Source organism: Lithobates pipiens, unplaced genomic scaffold, assembly GCF_037356315.1.
Source record: "Lithobates pipiens isolate NorthernLeopardFrog02 unplaced genomic scaffold, aLitPip1_a1.2 Scaffold_3, whole genome shotgun sequence".
NCBI lineage: Eukaryota > Metazoa > Chordata > Amphibia > Anura > Ranidae > Lithobates > Lithobates pipiens.
Window position 1 is genome coordinate 84,031,818 of NW_027507790.1, and position 17,055 is coordinate 84,048,872.

The window sequence follows — 17,055 nt, forward strand, 5'->3', positions numbered from 1 at the left end:
AGAAGAGACGCGCAGCGCGACTCGCGCATGCACAGTAGGGAACCGGGCAGTGAAGCCGCGATGCTTCACTTCCCGATTCCCTGACAGAGGATGACGGCGGGGGGCAGCAGCGCGCCGACATCGCTGGACCCTGGGACAGGTAAGTGTGATTTTTTTTTTTTTTTTTTTTTTTTTTTTTTTTTTTTTTTTTAATTCAAAGTCAGCAGCTGCAATATTAGTAGCTGCTGGCTTTTAAAATTTTTTTTTTTTTTTTTTTAGGTGCAGAACCACTTTAATGGCATCCTATTGTAGTAATAGCCTTACAAGGGCCTAATTAAAGGGTATAAGTACATATCCTGTGTAAATATCATCACATCTCCTGCAGGGAATAAATATTGTCCCCCCGTCTCGAGGATTAGTAAGTCATTCTCTGGTAAATGTGGCTGCTAATTGCCCATTCATATTTTCTTGGGTTGAATTAATCAGTCGGAGGATGCTGCCAAGCACAACTGTACATTAAATAGGATTTGAATATTAACCTGAATGAAAATGTGTGTGTGTGTGTGTATATATATATATATATATATATATATATATATATATATATATATATATATATATATATATATATAATATAATTTTTTTTTTTTTGTTTCCTACAAAACATGAAAAAATACGTACTTTTTTTTTTAACGTGAATTGAAATACTAGTTTTGTATGACCTGGAACTGAATTCAAAGTATGGATTTGCTATTTTATTTTAAACATTTAGACCCCTTTCACACTGAGGCAGTTTTCAGGCGTTTTAGCGCTAGAAATAATTTGCCTAAAAACCGCCTCCCATTCATTTCAGTGTGACTTTTCACACTGGGGCGGTGCGTTTGCGGGACATTAGGAAAAGTCCTGAAAGCAGCATCTTTGGGGTGGTTTGGGAGCGCTGTATCCATTGAAATGAATGGGCAGAGATTCGGAAGCTCTGCAACATGGGCACTTTTAACCCCCTCTTTGTGGTTAAAAGCACCCTGAAAACAGCTGCTTTAAACGCCGCTAAAATGAGCGGCGCTTTAGCACTAACGCGGCCATGTCCCCAGTGTGAAAGTTGTCTTAGAAATTTTAATCAAGCCTTACAAAGGTGGCTGCTTCCATACATAAACACTGTGCAGAAAAAAGGCATGGTTAGTCGGTAAAAGGGAAAGCTCTGCTGCAGGGAGACCTCATGCATTTTTTGGGGAAAGCTTCCAAAGTCCAGTTCTTCAAATTTTAGTAAGCATGCATTTATATGGTTAGAGAAAGTATTTAATTTAAGGCAATGGGTCAGCCTTTTCTCAACCTTTTTACCTCAGTGGAACCCTTGCAATCCTGTTCAGGTCTCAGGGTAACCCTTGCTAAAGTCAATTCATCTGTGATCAGTGGGGGAAAAAAAATATCCTTACATTGATGGTCAGTAGAAAGAATGCAACCCTTAAAGTGGTGGTCCGAATGCAACCTCTAGAGCCAGCTAAAGGACTATGCAGGCACCATCAAATGGTAAGTCAGTCAGCCACAATGCAAGGAACCCCTAGCAACCTCTGGAGGAACCCTGGTTGAGAATGGCTGCAATAGGCCCATGGGGGGGAAAAAAAGCCACTAAGGTGATTCTACGTGTACATATCTGATATTTATGAGGGCTATGATATTTGTTTGGAGGACTGTATAGATTGGAATCCTTGATCCCAGTAGATTGTGACTATAGCCCTATATGTTCTCCCCACAGCGTGCCATCAGTCGGACGCAGTACGCCGAGCATGAAGACCTATCGGATGTGGAGGATGTGGTCAGTGTTCGTGGTTTCAGCCTGGAGCAGAAGGTCAGCAGCCCCAACTACCGAGGGGACTACGTGCAGGTCATGGAGGGCAAAGGTAGTGACAGATGGCTGGTTTATGTGCTTTAGTGTTGGTGGGTGGCCATTGAATGAATGCAGTATGACAGTCCAGTCAGTGTAAGCATTCTGCACTGATTATGTGAGAGACATTAAAGTCTAAATGTTTCATAAAACCAATAATTAAACTTGCATATATTTGGTATTATTATTTATTTTTTAATCTTTTGAAAGTGTACCTTCTGTGCAACCGGCACCCTTGGAGTCCCCTCTGTGCGCATTCCCACTCTGTAGTGCCTGTGCAGCATTCCAAGCATCACTCACACGGGCAAAAGCCAGTGTCTCCTGCTCCTCCACATTGATGACTGACAGTGGCTCTGTCCCTCTCGCCATGCCTGTGTGTGGCACTACAGCCTGTCATTAACATGAATTGCTGTTCCACTGTAGTTGTATATACAGCAGTGGTATCAACCATAACTACAGCATACACGCGTTTCCAAAAAAAAGAACATTTTCTATTTTTTTTGCAAACGCTCGTACACTGTGCTTAAAGTATCAAAGCCAGTCGGTCATCTTGAGTAAGGGAAGATGAATCCTTCAGCAATGTACTTCTGGAATCCATCTGTCCTTAGACCAGGCATGCCGGCAGGAGGGTGTGCTTAGCTGCCAAAGCTCCTCCAGGGGGAAATAAAAAAAAAATGCCCATGGCGTCTCCTGAGATTTATGCCGTAATTTGGGTCTAGGCTAATAATCATGAAGCAACTGAAGAAAGGTAAACCTTTCAAAACAAGTAAATCTAATATACTTTCCTGTTTTATTTACGAACAGAGCGAGACAGACTCTAGTTCTGCCTTTAAGTTGCAGTTAACACTTTAAATGAAACCTCATGAACAAGGTATGGAGGCTGCCATTGTTGGCCTCTGTCTGAAAAGTTAAATGTCTGACTTCAAACTTCACTCAGTCACTAAGGGCTGGTTCACACTGGTCTGACATGTGCTTCGACTGCCAGAGCACAAGTCTCATGACATGTCAAAATGAATGGATTCCTATGAGAGCCATCTTAACTGGTCAGACTTGTGTCTGTCTGACTTTGAAAGTGCTCCCTGCACTACTTTTGGTCCAGGTTGGGCACGATTTCAGCCCATTGATTTCAATGTGAGTCGGATCATCGCCTTAACTGATCCGACTTGTGGCATGTGACTTGTGCTCTGAGGATGTTGAAGGGGAACCCCATGCAAAAAAAGGGCGTGGGTCCCCACCCAAGACTTTTTCCAAGCATGCAGCCCGGTAGGTCAGGAAAGACCTTGCCAACGCCCCCGCCCCCATACCTGGCCCATACCATTGAAATTAATGGGCCAAAATCGTACCCAAGCCAGACCAAAAAAGTGTAGGGAGCATTTTTAAAGTCAGACCGACACAAGTTGGACGCGTTGACTGCTCTTATAGGGAGCCAATCATTTTGACATGTCATGCGACTTGTGCTCTGGAAGTTGGGGGAACACATGTCGGACCAGTGTGAACCGGCCCATAAGTTTGAAGTCCGACACTGCCAGACAGAAGCCAGCAATGGCAGCTTCCATACTTGTTATGTTTTATTTTGGTATTGGGCAGATTGGGGAAGATAGAACTTCTGTCAGGTTTTTATCTGTAGTATATGCCCCCACTGAGAAGCTTTCCCCTCACTTCCTGTTGCAATAGAAATGTGTGAACTTAATTTGAGCATTCTTTGCAGTTTGTATACAGCCTATAATAAAACGTTGTGTGTGTTTTTATTTTTTTTTTCTCCCAATAGACTTTACATATGAATATGTTCAAAGAGAAGCCCTTAGAGTTCCTCTTCTTTTTCTCAGCAAGGATGGGCTAGGTATTAAGTAAGTCCCGTATTTTGCATCATATATTATTTCCACATAATTGTATATATATATATATAATATATTTTCTGTTGCTGGTTAATATAAATGCCTATTGGAGGTGCCAACCTTCCTCAAAAGCTTTGCTTTTTTTAATTTTTTTTTAACCTGACACTGCATATCTTTGTAAGAGTGAGCCAGTTATTTTTATTAGCAATCACGCAAACATTGTCTGTCTTCCTTGTCATCACATATACCTGCATGGATTATACCCATTTTGCTTTTCCTATTGTAGGATGCCAGATCAGGATTTTACTGTCAGGGATGTGAAACTACTAGTCGGTAAGTGGTCGTTTATTTTATTTTTAATTTTTTTTTGTTTGGCGTATCCATGTCTGTTCTCAGTGAGGGTGGTGATTACTGCAGGTACTACATTTATTTGGGCAAGGTGCAGGAGAAAAAGCTGTTGGTCCTGGCTCTCTTTGTTCTGGTTTGTTTTAGTTTTTTTTTGTTTTTTTTCACATTCAATAGGTCTTTATTAAAGTTTTGTAAGATGCGTGATATAACCTGTACAGATGTTCACATGTAATCAACTTTGTAAAAAGGTACCAAGTGTGGCTGTGAGCCATAGAAAACAGTAATGGTTATGATGATACAGATCATGAAGTATGGCATAATATGTTAGGTTTACAGTAACAATAGACTTGTTATGAGCTGTAGGGATAGGTCCTGGCTCTTTTCAATGAGCTGATATTTTCCTGTCTGCCATTCCCAGAGTGAGAGCTTGACATAGATGTGCAGGTTAAGAATTTTTTATTTTTGCATATGGCAAAGAACATAAGCTATTGTCTCCTATTAACATCCCTTGTCCATTATCATTGTACAGATCGTGGCCACTGAATGCAGGAGGGCCTGTGATTGTGTTCATGGTTGCCACCGACACACCCTCAACTCTCCTGCACAATAAAGAGCAGGCCCTGCATTACCCACTTGCTGAATTCCAACTTTCTATTCACTAGAACTGAATGGAATGATCCATCTCTGCCTAGATCATACCTCCTGTACGATGTTGCTCTGTTGTCTGCAGATCCTCTGATATTCTAGGTTTAGTTGTGGCTTTCTTACCATGTGACACTCTGTATAGCCCTGCTGTGATAGACTCTGTCCCTTCCAAAACCACTTCTAGCAGCAGCTAGAGTCTATAACATTCCCCTTTTTGTAGTCTTTCAGACTCTGCAAATGATGTAACTTCCTTCAAAGCTCTGGCTGCTACGGGGATGTTTCAGGATGGAGAGCAGGGGAAGGAGCCAGTAAATTATTTAATTTACCAGCCTGTTCCTTTTCTGAATGAACACAGTGGGTGATTTGTACTGATCGCTCCTATGGTTAGTCTTAACTCTGAAGCATGGTAAACTGTTTACTATGCTTCAGTTTGTGAATGAACAGGAAGCTGCTCAGCACAGAGCACTTCCCATTCATGCACTGTCCAGTGAAGCTGAGGCTGCAAAGAGGACTGGGGAATATATGTCCTCACTCAATGTCTGTGTCTCAAATGTGAGACATCAGAGGTCTCTTTAGACCCCTGATATTTCACCAAAGTGCCCCAACAGGGCTCCAAAAAATAAAAAAAATTGTAAAAAATAAAATAATTTAAAACTGCTGACCCTAATCTCTGAGACCCATTCACTGCTCTTGATATACATGCATGTGTGTTTGTGCTCTGAGGTGCACTCTCTAATGCAATAGGCTGAGCATGCCAATGGGCACGTTACACATAAACTGAAAGTGGGGTTGTGATTCAGTTACATATATAAGGCATCTGTTTTGGGGAGGAAAAGCTGGAGTTCTTAAAGTGTGCAGGAGAGCTGAAATGATGCCATGCCCAATATAGAGGTCACAATCTATAAGATGACGATAGGCAAGTGACGGGAAGATAATAGCTGATATTGCTAACACCTTGCAGGGTAATGGTAAGACATGCTATATAATCTGATGTATAAAGATAACATTTTAAGCTTGGATGCAGTTCCCTAGTCATAATGATACTGTTGACGAATATTCTCTACATCACTAGGTCTCCTGTAAATCTTCTAAAATTTTAAAGGTTCAAATACACACTAGTTTTTTGTTTTTTTTATTTGCATGAGGTTTAACCCTTCTACCTTAAATTTCCATGAAACAATTATAACAAAAGGAGTTGTCAACTGGTAGTCAGACCTAATAACTTTAAATGCATACATTTTTAAAGGGTAACTCCACTTTCATGGGCAACATAGCAAATAAAAAAATTAATATAGCATATACAATTGCGACACAAGCCATTCTGTAATTTAATTTTTAAAAAATTACCTTTCCTTTTCAATCTGCAGTGCTGTAATTTTCTGTAAAATGCAATATGACAATACCCCACCCCTCCCCACTCTCTCCTAGAAAGGTAATCTGCTTATGTGATTGGTATACTGATTTTTGTAGAAGTTTTCACTAAGATGAGTCCGATTTTTGAGCATGTCCTGCAACCAATTTTGATGATGTACTCCCATGGGGAAATCAAAACAGATGTAGACCCTGTCACTTTTCTCATTAGAATCCTGCATGTGCAGCAGCTGATTGCAAAATTATTCCCAATCATATTCATGTTGCACATTGACACAGAAACGAACAGCTATTTATTCAGAATAACCAAAGGTATCAATCTGCTACAAAGTCTGTTAATATTGTTCAAGTTACTTAGATCACCCAGGGGGGGAATGGTTTTCTTCTCCACAAAAGTGGAGTTACTATTTTAAAACTTTAAAGTGACACTGGCATGAAGAATGTACTGTACATAGGCTGCCATTGCTTGCCTCCTAACAAATACTCTATTTGCTTGCCCATCTCTGACCTAAAGGACAGCTGCAGCTTTTGGAGATGTATTTACCTTTATTGATTATCCTCAATCCAGTGATTTTAATGTGCAGCCTTGCCTGGAGTCACTCAGCCTTCTTTATCCGCTTCATCCTACGCATGAACTGTCTGCATCCCCGTTCATTCTTATAGACAGCTGTACCTATGGTGGCCTCCTGCAGGGTACTGCTCTCCTCATAAGAATGAATGGGACCAAGGCACTCATGCACAGGATGAAGAGGACCCAGGAGGCTTCTTTGAAGCAAGGCTGTGGAGCTCTGGACAGGGCCGCACAGTAAATTTTGCAGCACTATTAAAAAAAACTTGAGGAATTCTCCAGGTGGGAGTAGGGTAATGCCTTAAAGCAGGGGTCGTCAACCCCCGGGCTTTGGCCCACTACTGGGCCATCGCGTCTGTGCAGCCAGGCCGCATGACATTCTAAAGCGGGTGAGAGCACCGGAGGATCAGAGAGGCGGGCGAATGAGAGAAGCGGGCTGGCGAGCAGAGATGACATCTCTCTGCCCACCTAGCATCACCGCTCTCGGTATGCTGTGAGGGCGGCAGGGAGCAGAGAGATGACCTCTCACCGCCCGCCCTGCATCTCCGCTCTCCTTCCCTCACTCAAGAACGACCACTGAACCAGTGTCACCAATGCAGGGGCATTCCCCATCTGGTGGCACAGGCAGGTGACATTCCTCATCTGGTGGCACAGGCAGGGGATGTGGCATTCCTCATCTGGTGGCACAGGCAGGGGATGTGGCAAGTGTCATTCCTCAACTGGTGGCAGGCAGCGTGGGATTCCTCAACTGGTGGCAGGCGATGTGGAAAGTGACACACTCAGGGCTCCCACTGATTCTGCATTATGGTGAGTTGAACTATTTCATTTCTATTACAATGTAATAGAAATAATGCACTTCAATCATTCTGACGCCATACCAACCATGGTGCCATGTTGATTGAAATACCAACAACAGAACACCAGCTATTGCCCCGATTAAATTTCTGCAAAAAAATTCACCTACACACTAAACACTGGATGGCTCCTTGGAATTTGTGCCTCTACATTTTTTTAGGACCTGCATTTATCTGGTAACATGGAGGGTCCATGTTTTACAGGACATGGAGTCAGACAATTCAAACACATGCAGATCCCTCCCCACTCCACCGTAGCAGAGTTTTTTTTTTTTTTTTTTTTTTTTGTTTGTTTTTTTGTTTTTGTTTTTTCCGTTTTTTTTTTTTTTTTATTATTTATTTATTTATTTTTTTCCCACCTCCCCTGTGTCTGCTAAAGAAATCTACTCCACTCCATTACTTTCTGGTAATTGGAATGGAGAAAAAAAAACATTCAACGGAAGTAGTTCAGCAGCTGACCTCAATGCATACCTTGCACCCGCCCACTTCTGTACTCGCATGCGATCAATGTCAGTGAGCACTGTTCTCACTAAATACATAAATACACAGCCAGTGTTGTTCATTAATTTGGCAGAGGCTGAGCAATCGCATAATCTATGTGGAGCAGAACTGTAGGATTGAAAATCGGAGAAGTCTGTAAAGCTATACCCTTTACAATTCAGATTTTATGATCTCCTTCTTTTTAGATCTACCGTCAAGTATATAATGCAGAGAAGAAAGCCTTTCCTTAAACTGCTACCAGGGCTTCCGTCTTCCCTTGGGGCAGTGATGGCGAACCTTGGCACCCCAGATGTTTTGGAACTACATTTCCCATGATGCTCAGGCACTCTGCAGTGTAGTGGTGCATCATGGGAAATGTAGTTCCAAAACATCTGGGGTGCCAAGGTTCGCCATCACTGCCTTGGGGTTTGTGGACTCTGACTGTTTGAGTTGGGATGATAAAATGATTTGTCACAAATACCCCTGGGTTTACATTTATGCGAATTGGATGTGGGATTTTCTGCATCCAATTCGCATTACAGGGGAGAGTCACCGGCTCTCACTGGAGCCAGTTCACTCATCTCCAGGGCGACCACGGTACACATTTGGAAAGGGTCCTGTGCATCTTTGGCTCCAAATCGGGTGCGAACTCGGACCCGATTTGCACCGGACCCCCTGCTGTGAGCTGCAGCAAGTGTAAACCCGGCCTTACAGCGCACTCTTCAGAGATCAAAGCATCGCCTCCCCACCGCCTGCTTTAACCCTTTGAACCCCTCACTAATTTGTCACTTGTGAAGTGGCCCCAGTCACTTGAATGGGCTGTGCTTATGCCTGCTGAAAGTGCCACGGGGTATAATTCCTGTCAGTTGCGAGGCAAAGCATGGAGGCTATAACGTGAACATCCTTGGCTCCGAGTTTTATTTTATTTGTATACTTTTATAAGAATCGATCACAGATCCTGTTATTTTGAACTAGGGCCTTGATTGGCACATAAGTAAGCAACGTAACCGAGGTTTACTCATGACAGAAAACCCAGCAGCCACTGCTTGGGTGACATAACACTGAGAATGCACACGATCGGATTTTCCAATGGGAAATGTGTGATGATAGACTGTTGGCCTAAAATCCGACCGTATGTAAGCTCCATAGGACAATTGTCGGACTTTCCGTAGACAAATGTTGGATGGCAGGCTTATAAATTTTCCACGGACAACTGTCTGTCAGATTTTCCGATTGTGTGTACAAAAGTCCAAAGTAAAAACACACATGCTTGGAATCGATATTCACCAAAAAAACATTAGCAGAAGGTGCCCAAATGGTGGTGCTAAACAGCTTAAAAGCCACGTGGTACGTCACTACGTTCGTATTTGGCCAACAATTGTGTACCATTTGTATGCAAGACACCAATGCCCTTCAGACAAAAGTCTAACGCTTTGTCTGCGGAAAATCTGATCGTGTGTACGAGGCTTTAGACTACTAGTTTGCCCATGTATATTTCCTTTGCAAGAAACTGTAATTCAACTGTGCGTTCCTGCAGTTTATGCAATTTTTTTTTATTTAATAAATTCTAATGTTCAGTAGGAAACGGGCAAGCTCCACTGCCTGTTTCCCTCCGTTAAGATGGCGGCACCGGCACCCGGGCCGATGGACGGAGGGGGGGGGGGGGGTCGAGCAGCGCTGACATCGCAGGCTCCCTGGACAGGTAAGTGTCCTTATTAAAAGTCAGCAGCTGTTTGTAGCTGCTGACTTAAAAAAAATAAAAGGAATATTGGCTGGAACACCGCTTTAAGTTACTGCATTTGTGCATTGATTAAAGTGGTTGTAAACCCTTACAACACACTTTAACCTACAGGTAAGCCTAGATTAAGGCTTACCTGTAGGTCCAAGAAATATCTCCTAAACCTACACGGTTTTGGAGATATTTGGCGAAAGACAGGCACCGCTGTCTACGGCGCATGCACTGAACGCGCCGCCGTCAACGGCAATATGGCGCGCGTGACGGCTCCCGTGCACATCTGCGGGAGTAACGTCATCGCGGCTTCGCCGAAATGACAGCGGCGGAGCAGCGAGGCCCACCGAGAAGATGGATGCACCGGACTACAGGGGACAGCGGTGACTTCGCTGGCTCCTGTGTCAGGTAAGTGACACATAATGGACTACTATGCGATGCATAGTAGTCCATTATGCTTTACCTTTGCAGGGAATGAAAGAGGATGTAAACTCATTTTACTTCCTCTTTAACGTTGTGTTTGTTGTGTTTTTATTTATTTTTTATTTTTTTGTTTAACATCAGTGCCCTCTAGTGGTACTTCTTTACAATGTTCTCTAAGCCATATAATCACATATTTCAGCTATTATTTTTATTATTATATAAATTCGGAATAATATCACCAACAGTTTACACAGCACTTTACAATATAAAAGGGAGACAATACAGTTACAATACATTTTAAAAGGGCCCTCCTTAGCAGAGCGTACAATCTCTAATAGGGTGTGGAAGATGGTACAGAAGGTTATAACTATGGGGAATGAGCTAATAGAAGTGGTAAAAGATTAGTGGAAGTGTGATTGGGCTTCCCTGAAGAGATGAGTTTTGAGGGATTCACACGGAGACTGGTGCTTTTTGAGGGTCAGCTTTAAAATAAGCAGTTTTTATGATTAATGAAAAAAGATTCTTCGGGGGGGAAAAAAATGTAAACTCTTATGCCCTGTACACGTAGTCTGACTTTCCGAAGACAAAATGGGTCAGTTTTTTTCCGACGGATTTTGGCCCAAACTTGTCTTGCATACGCACGATCGCACAAAGTTGTCGGAAAATCCGATCATTCAGAACGCAGTGATGTAAAACACGTACAACGGGACTATAAAAAGGCCAGTGGCCAATAGCTTTTGGCTCGTAATTTATTCTGAGCATCGTGGCACTTTGTCCGTGTTGGAATTTAAACGATCAGATTTTGTTGTCGGAAAATTTTAGATTCAGCTCTCAAACTTTGTGTGTCGGAAATTCCGACGGCAAAAGTCAGACGGAGCCCACACGGTCGGATTTTCCGACATCACAATCCGATCACATAGTTTCCATTGAAAAGTCTGACCGTGTGTACAGGGCATTAGATTCGCACACAAGTAGATGCTGATTGCTCTTCTACGCAAATGTTTTATTGAGAAATGCTTGTTGCCTGACTTTATGCTGATTTTCTGGCTTCAGTTCTACAGTATGTTGCCAACCTGGAACGTGGGCATTTCACCCTTTTTGTTCTACAATACTTGTACCAGATCAGTGATTTTTGGTGCCAGGCAACTAGAAAGTATATTCGTTTTTGCGGCCTCATATTTTATTTTATTTTTTAATTTCAGGACAGGTTTCTTTTTGTGTCAGAAAATATTGTGAGATTTGTTTGCGCTTAATTTTTTATTTTCTGACCTGTATGGGCAAGTTTACCTCCACTTCTTCTTATATTTTTTTATTTTTTTTTTTATTCGCCGTTCAAACAAATCTCTTTTGTCCGATGTAATCACTGTGCTTTATTGGCCAAGTTACATCTGCACACTCCTCTCCACTGGGCTAAAGATTCATTTTCTGCAAGTAATAGACAAACCGTGTTTCTCTTGCTGATATCTGTCTGGCATTACTTTGCAGTATAAGGAACATACTTGGTCATATTCATTCATATCATGTAAAATGTTAAGCAATCTTTAAGCTGAACTCCAAGCAAACAGCTAAATACACCTATAAAATACACACAAGCTTGCAGTTTTAACTGCCAAACTGTTTGCTTTTATAGATCTCTTCCGGAGATTTACTGTATGCCTCATTGCACACCAATCGCTGTCAGACCGTATTTTTCTCTGCAGTCCAGTAACCTTTACAGATCCTGTCCCTCATTTAGCCTGTGGCTGGACACTGAAAGGAAAAGAATCAGACCAATGAGCTCATCTGTCACTCTGCTCTTTCTTATCTGCATGCTCCTTGCACTGCAACACTTCTAATTGGCTCTTTGTGCTGCTTCTCCCTTTCCCAGTCTGAGCTTGGTTGTACAGTGACTGATACCAGGTCAAATGTAAATTAAAAAAGAAATAAAATAAATACTTGTATTATTCATAATTGGTTGCATTGTGTATATTTTTATCTTCTTTCTAAGTTGAGCTTTAATAGACTCCTCCATTCTTTCATAGCCTCTCCATCTAATGTCCATTTTATCTTCTTTTTGCTGTATGTCAGAAAATCAGTCTGAGTAGCTGAATGACCATGCAATGTCTGTATTTTTCCTGTAGGAAGCCGGCGTATAGTTGATGTGATGGATGTGAATACACAAAAGGGTACAGACATGAGTATGTCACAGTTTGTTCGCTACTATGAGACACCAGAAATTGAAAGGGAGAAGCTGTACAATGTGATCAGCCTGGAGTTTAGCCACACCAAGCTAGAGAAAGTAGTCAAGAGGCCAACTGTGGTATGATTTATTTTGTATATTTTTTTTTCTAAGTTCTTACAAAAAACTAAAATAAAATGCTGAAAAACACATTCTACTACAGAATGGAGTACTGACTTTAATTGTAACAAGTGTTTTCCTATTCTGCAAATGCTTTTACTGTTACTACTATGTTTAGTACAGGAAATAGATTTCCTTTCTATTTGATTTATATGTGTAAAAAATCGCAACCCGTCAACGCTAATCTGCATTTTTGAGTGGATTCATTGACTTTGTGTCTCTTGATGATTTTAGTGGTGAGATCCTCCTGCCTCTCTGGCAAATAAGTCTCACTTTTTTTCCCTTCATTCTTCACAGTGTACAGTAAGGGTCCATTCAGATGGTGCTGTCAAAGTTTGATAGTCAACTGCTTCTGTGTAGCCATGGCAGGTTGCCTGGGCACAGCTTGGGGTTGATGCAGGCACAAAAACAAAGAAAGTCTGCACATAGGATGGGGGACAGCAGTCTGAAGGAAGTCTTAAAACGCATGCTTTATTTACCACCGCTCTGGGTTCCTTGACTGCCACGGTCCGGGTTCCTTGACTGCACTGGTAACTTCTCCTCGGGTGCAGGTCTTCGGGTATCTACATTTGCCAGCGTGGGATGACATAACTGTTGCACATGTACAGGAGTCGGTTATCCCGGCACAGGAGGGCTATGCCAGTGATGTAACCTAAACTGTGCATATGCAGTTCAGTTTATATGCTGCAGAACAGTGGTCATCAAACCTGTCCTCAGGGCCCATAAGTCCGGTTTTGTATATTACCTTGGGGAGATGCAGACTAGAATGCTGCAATCACTGAGCAGCAGATGATATCACCTGTGATGTCTTTCAGTTATCTTGCAAACCTGGCCTGTTAGTGGGCCCTGAGGACAGGGTTGATGACGACTGCAGCAGAAGACTGCAAGAAGGGGCAGGTACAGTGAGGGGGGGGGGGGGGGGAAGTGTTTATTTGATCCCCTGCTGATTTTTGTGCGTTTGTCCACTGACAAATCAGTCTATACTTTTAATGGTAAGTCATTTTAACAGTGAGGGACAGAATAACAAAAATATCCAGAAAAATGCATTTAAAAAAAGTTATAAATTGATTTGCATTTTAATGAGTGAAATTACTATTTATTTGATCCCTTCGCAGGTCTGAGTACTTGGTGGCAAAACCCTTGTTGGCAATCAGAGGTCAGACATTTCTTGTAGTTGGCCACCAGGTTTGCACACATCTCAAGAGGGATTTTGTCCCACTCCTCTTTGCAGATCCTCTCCAAGTCTTTAAGGTTTTGAGGCTGACATTTGGTAACTCGAACCTTCAGCTCCCCCATATTTTCTATAGGAGTAAGGTCTGGAGACTGGCTAGGCCACTCCAGGACCTTAATGTGCTTCTTCTTGAGCACCTTTCTTGTTGCCTTGGCTGTGTGTTTTGGGTCATTGTCATGCTGAAATACCCATCTGCAACCCATTTCAATGCCCTGGCTGAGGGAAGGAGGTTTTCACTTAAAATTTGACGGTACATGGCCCTGTCCATCATCCCTTTGATGCGGTAAAGTTGTTCTGTCCCCTTAGCAGAAAAACACCCCCAAAGCATAATGTTTCCACCTCCATGTTTGACAGTGGTGATGGTGTTCTAGGTCATAGGCAGCACTCCTTCCTCCCTTCTTTCTGCTTTCTCCAGTTGATGCCAAATAGATTTATTTTGGCCTCCTCTGAATCATTCAGATGTTTGTTAGCAAACTTCAGACAGGCCTGTACATGTGATTTCTTGAGCAGGCAGACATTGCGGGTGCTGCAGAATTCCAGTCCTTTATGGCGTAGTGCGTTACCAATTTTTTTTTTTTTTTTTTGATTACTTTGGACCCAGCTGCCTTGAGATCATTGACCAGATTCTCCTTTGTAGTTCTGGGCTGATTCCTCATTGTTCTCATGATCGTTTTTAACTCCATGTTGTGACCCCCAGACAGATTAGAATCTGATTGCTTCTGTGGACAGGTGTGTGTGTTTTTATATTTTTTTTATATAGTAGTAACAAGCTGAGATTAGGAGCACTCCCTTTAAGCCTACGTTCACATTGGGCCGATTTGACATGTCAAATCGTTAGCCTATTGCTGGCAACGGCACAGTCCAAATCGGTGTGACGTCGCCTTTGCGGCACCGTGATTTCAATAGACATTCGTGCATGAACCCACACAGATGTCTGTCAAATCTCCCTTGAAATCGCAATGAAATGCGGGTTTGAAATTGTGCGAGTTTAGCTGAACTCGCACAATTTTAAACCTGCCCTCGTGAAAGTGGACTAAGAGTGCTCCTAATCTCAGCTCTTTACCTGTATAGAAGACACCTGGGAGCCAGAAATCTTGCTAATTGATAGGGGGGTAAATACTTATTTCACTCCATTAAAATGCAAATCAATTTTATAAATTTTTTTGAAATGCGTTTTTCTGAATATTTTTGTTGTTCGGTCTCTTACTGTTAAACTAAACCATTAATGGCATTAAAATTCTAGATCTTTTTTGTCAGTGGGCAAACGAACAAAATCGGCAGGGGATCATATACTTTTTTTTTTTTTTTTATCGCATAAGAGATATGCAATGACTGCATTTTTTTGCAGAAAACACCAAATGCATTTTACAAGAGACTGTGAGCAGTCAGGCTGTTATCACAGACGAGGTAAGCAATGCCTGCCTGCTCAGTCTTTTTTAAAATGCATGCAATTCGGCTTAAGAACTCCTGCATCCAATTAAAATGTCTTTCACCTAGTGAAGGATTGGGAACCTTTTTGACCAGTGAGGCAAACACAACTAACAGGAACTTGTGTGTATTATGTCCCCAAAATGTTATCTATTTGTGATCTAATCTAGATTTTTTTGTTTTATATAGGTAGACACAGTTGACTGGGTAGATAACATGTGGCCTCAACATTTAAAGGTGAAACAAAAAGAAGCAACTAATGTCTTATCTGTAATGAAGTATCCCAAAGTTAAAAAGTAAGTTTTGGGGGGGTGTGTGTTTTTTTTTTTTTTTTATTTTTTTTTTATTTTTTATTTTTTTTGTTTAATAAACCTTTTTTACATTTTTAGTAATCGCTTTTCTTTTAAAGTGATGTCTTGAGTATGTAGTAATATTGTATTATAATTATTAAACCTTGCCTTTCCGAGGATGAATATTTTTCAGTAGGATCTACATTGTATTTTTAAAACCTTTTATTCTAATGTCCCTGACCTGTGCAAGCACTGGGGGTAACAACTGTGCCCAATGAGAAATGTTCAGGTTGTGCTCAGTGCCACAGAGGGGCTGCCACTATCTACAGTTGTGTATAGAATGCCTGTTTTAAAGTAAACATGTCTGCGTAAAAACAATTTAAACATGAAGTTGGAAGGTTCCCATTGGTGTCTGCCCTTATCTGTAGTTGAAGCTGAGACTGCCACTCTACTGCTTGGGATTCCACCTGAATTGGGACATGCACTGTATACAGATTTTGACTTCTGTAAAATAGAGAGATTTGATACCTCCCTCCCATCTCGCGTCCCTTAGTGCCCTTGGGTTATCTCTTGCCCCTTAATATGGAAATCCGTTTTTACCAAATTGTATAGGCCCATTCTTAAGCTCGTTTTTAGCAGGTACTGGCAGAATTTAAATGCATGTGTGGCTGCCCCTGCTTGAAAAAAGTTGCTTGTTTGATCTACTTCTGTTGAAGAGACATGCTGGAAAACTTTTTTTAATCGATGACTGCAGCCATGACAGTCTACTGGCTGAATGCAAAGACTGTCCATGGTCATCTGTGTAATGTACTCCTACTCTTAAACCTGCATAACGACCACCAAGAATACTGGCCCAAATCACCCCAGGACTCCTTGGATCCTAAAAGGCCTGCAGCATTGTCCTCACCCACAGAAGGGGCCCTCAGCCAAAATTGCATGGTTCGTCTGGGAATGCGCAGAAGGCATGCAAACAAGGGGGAAGCAACGACCCAGCGATGCCTCTCTTGGGAAGCAACGCCACATACAGGGGCATCTCCCCAATATCAATGCTTTACTAGTAAGAATGGAGAAGGACCCAGAGTAGGAGGAAACATCCCTGTTGCAAATTATGATGGCTATTTGGCAGCGTTTAAAAGGAACACTAGATAACTTTTTACGTTTCTATGTCTGCTGACATCTGAGACTGACTTAAAGAATCAGCAGAAGAAAAATCCAAAATCGGGGGAGATCATTTGGTATTTTCTAAGGACTTTGAGGCATGTGAATAACATCTTAGAGGAGTAGTTTAAAACAAATACAGGCTACAGCATTACTCCAACGTTTTCTTAATTGAGGAGCTCACAATTTTCTTTCCAAACCACCTCTACTGGAAGCTGCACCAAGGTTTTTGTTCGCCAAGATCCTAAATTTCTGTGATAGGGATGCCATCTTTAAAGCGTCTGGAACCAAGTACAGATATGCTATGCAACAATAACAGGATTTTTTTTTTTCTGTTTTTGAAAGGGTTACATAGCATGATGTAACCTTCTAGACACTAGCAAGGCCTACTTTTTTTTTCAATACTCCTAAAGCTGATCAGTGGCTGGTTCTGGGGGGACAGTGGTCACCCCACATACACCACATTATATGCTTATATCCTTTCTCTGTAGATGTG

The 17,055-nt window shown here is 41.9% G+C and overlaps 1 protein-coding gene across 3 annotated transcripts in view; it reads left to right on the plus strand.

Moving 5' to 3' along the window:
• KDM2B (lysine demethylase 2B) overlaps positions 1–17,055 on the plus strand; it is a 205,976-nt gene that overhangs the window by 9,228 nt on the left and 179,693 nt on the right. For 2 of the 3 annotated variants that reach the window (XM_077461976.1, XM_077461975.1), the window contains exons 2-6: positions 1,733–1,877; positions 3,630–3,708; positions 3,983–4,029; positions 12,235–12,413; positions 15,301–15,407. In XM_077461976.1, the coding sequence (XP_077318102.1) occupies positions 1,733–1,877; positions 3,630–3,708; positions 3,983–4,029; positions 12,235–12,413; positions 15,301–15,407 (557 nt within the window). Of the gene's footprint in view, positions 1–1,732; positions 1,878–3,629; positions 3,709–3,982; positions 4,030–12,234; positions 12,414–15,300; positions 15,408–17,055 lie in introns of those variants that run through there. The other variant, XM_077461977.1, reaches the window with a different exon arrangement.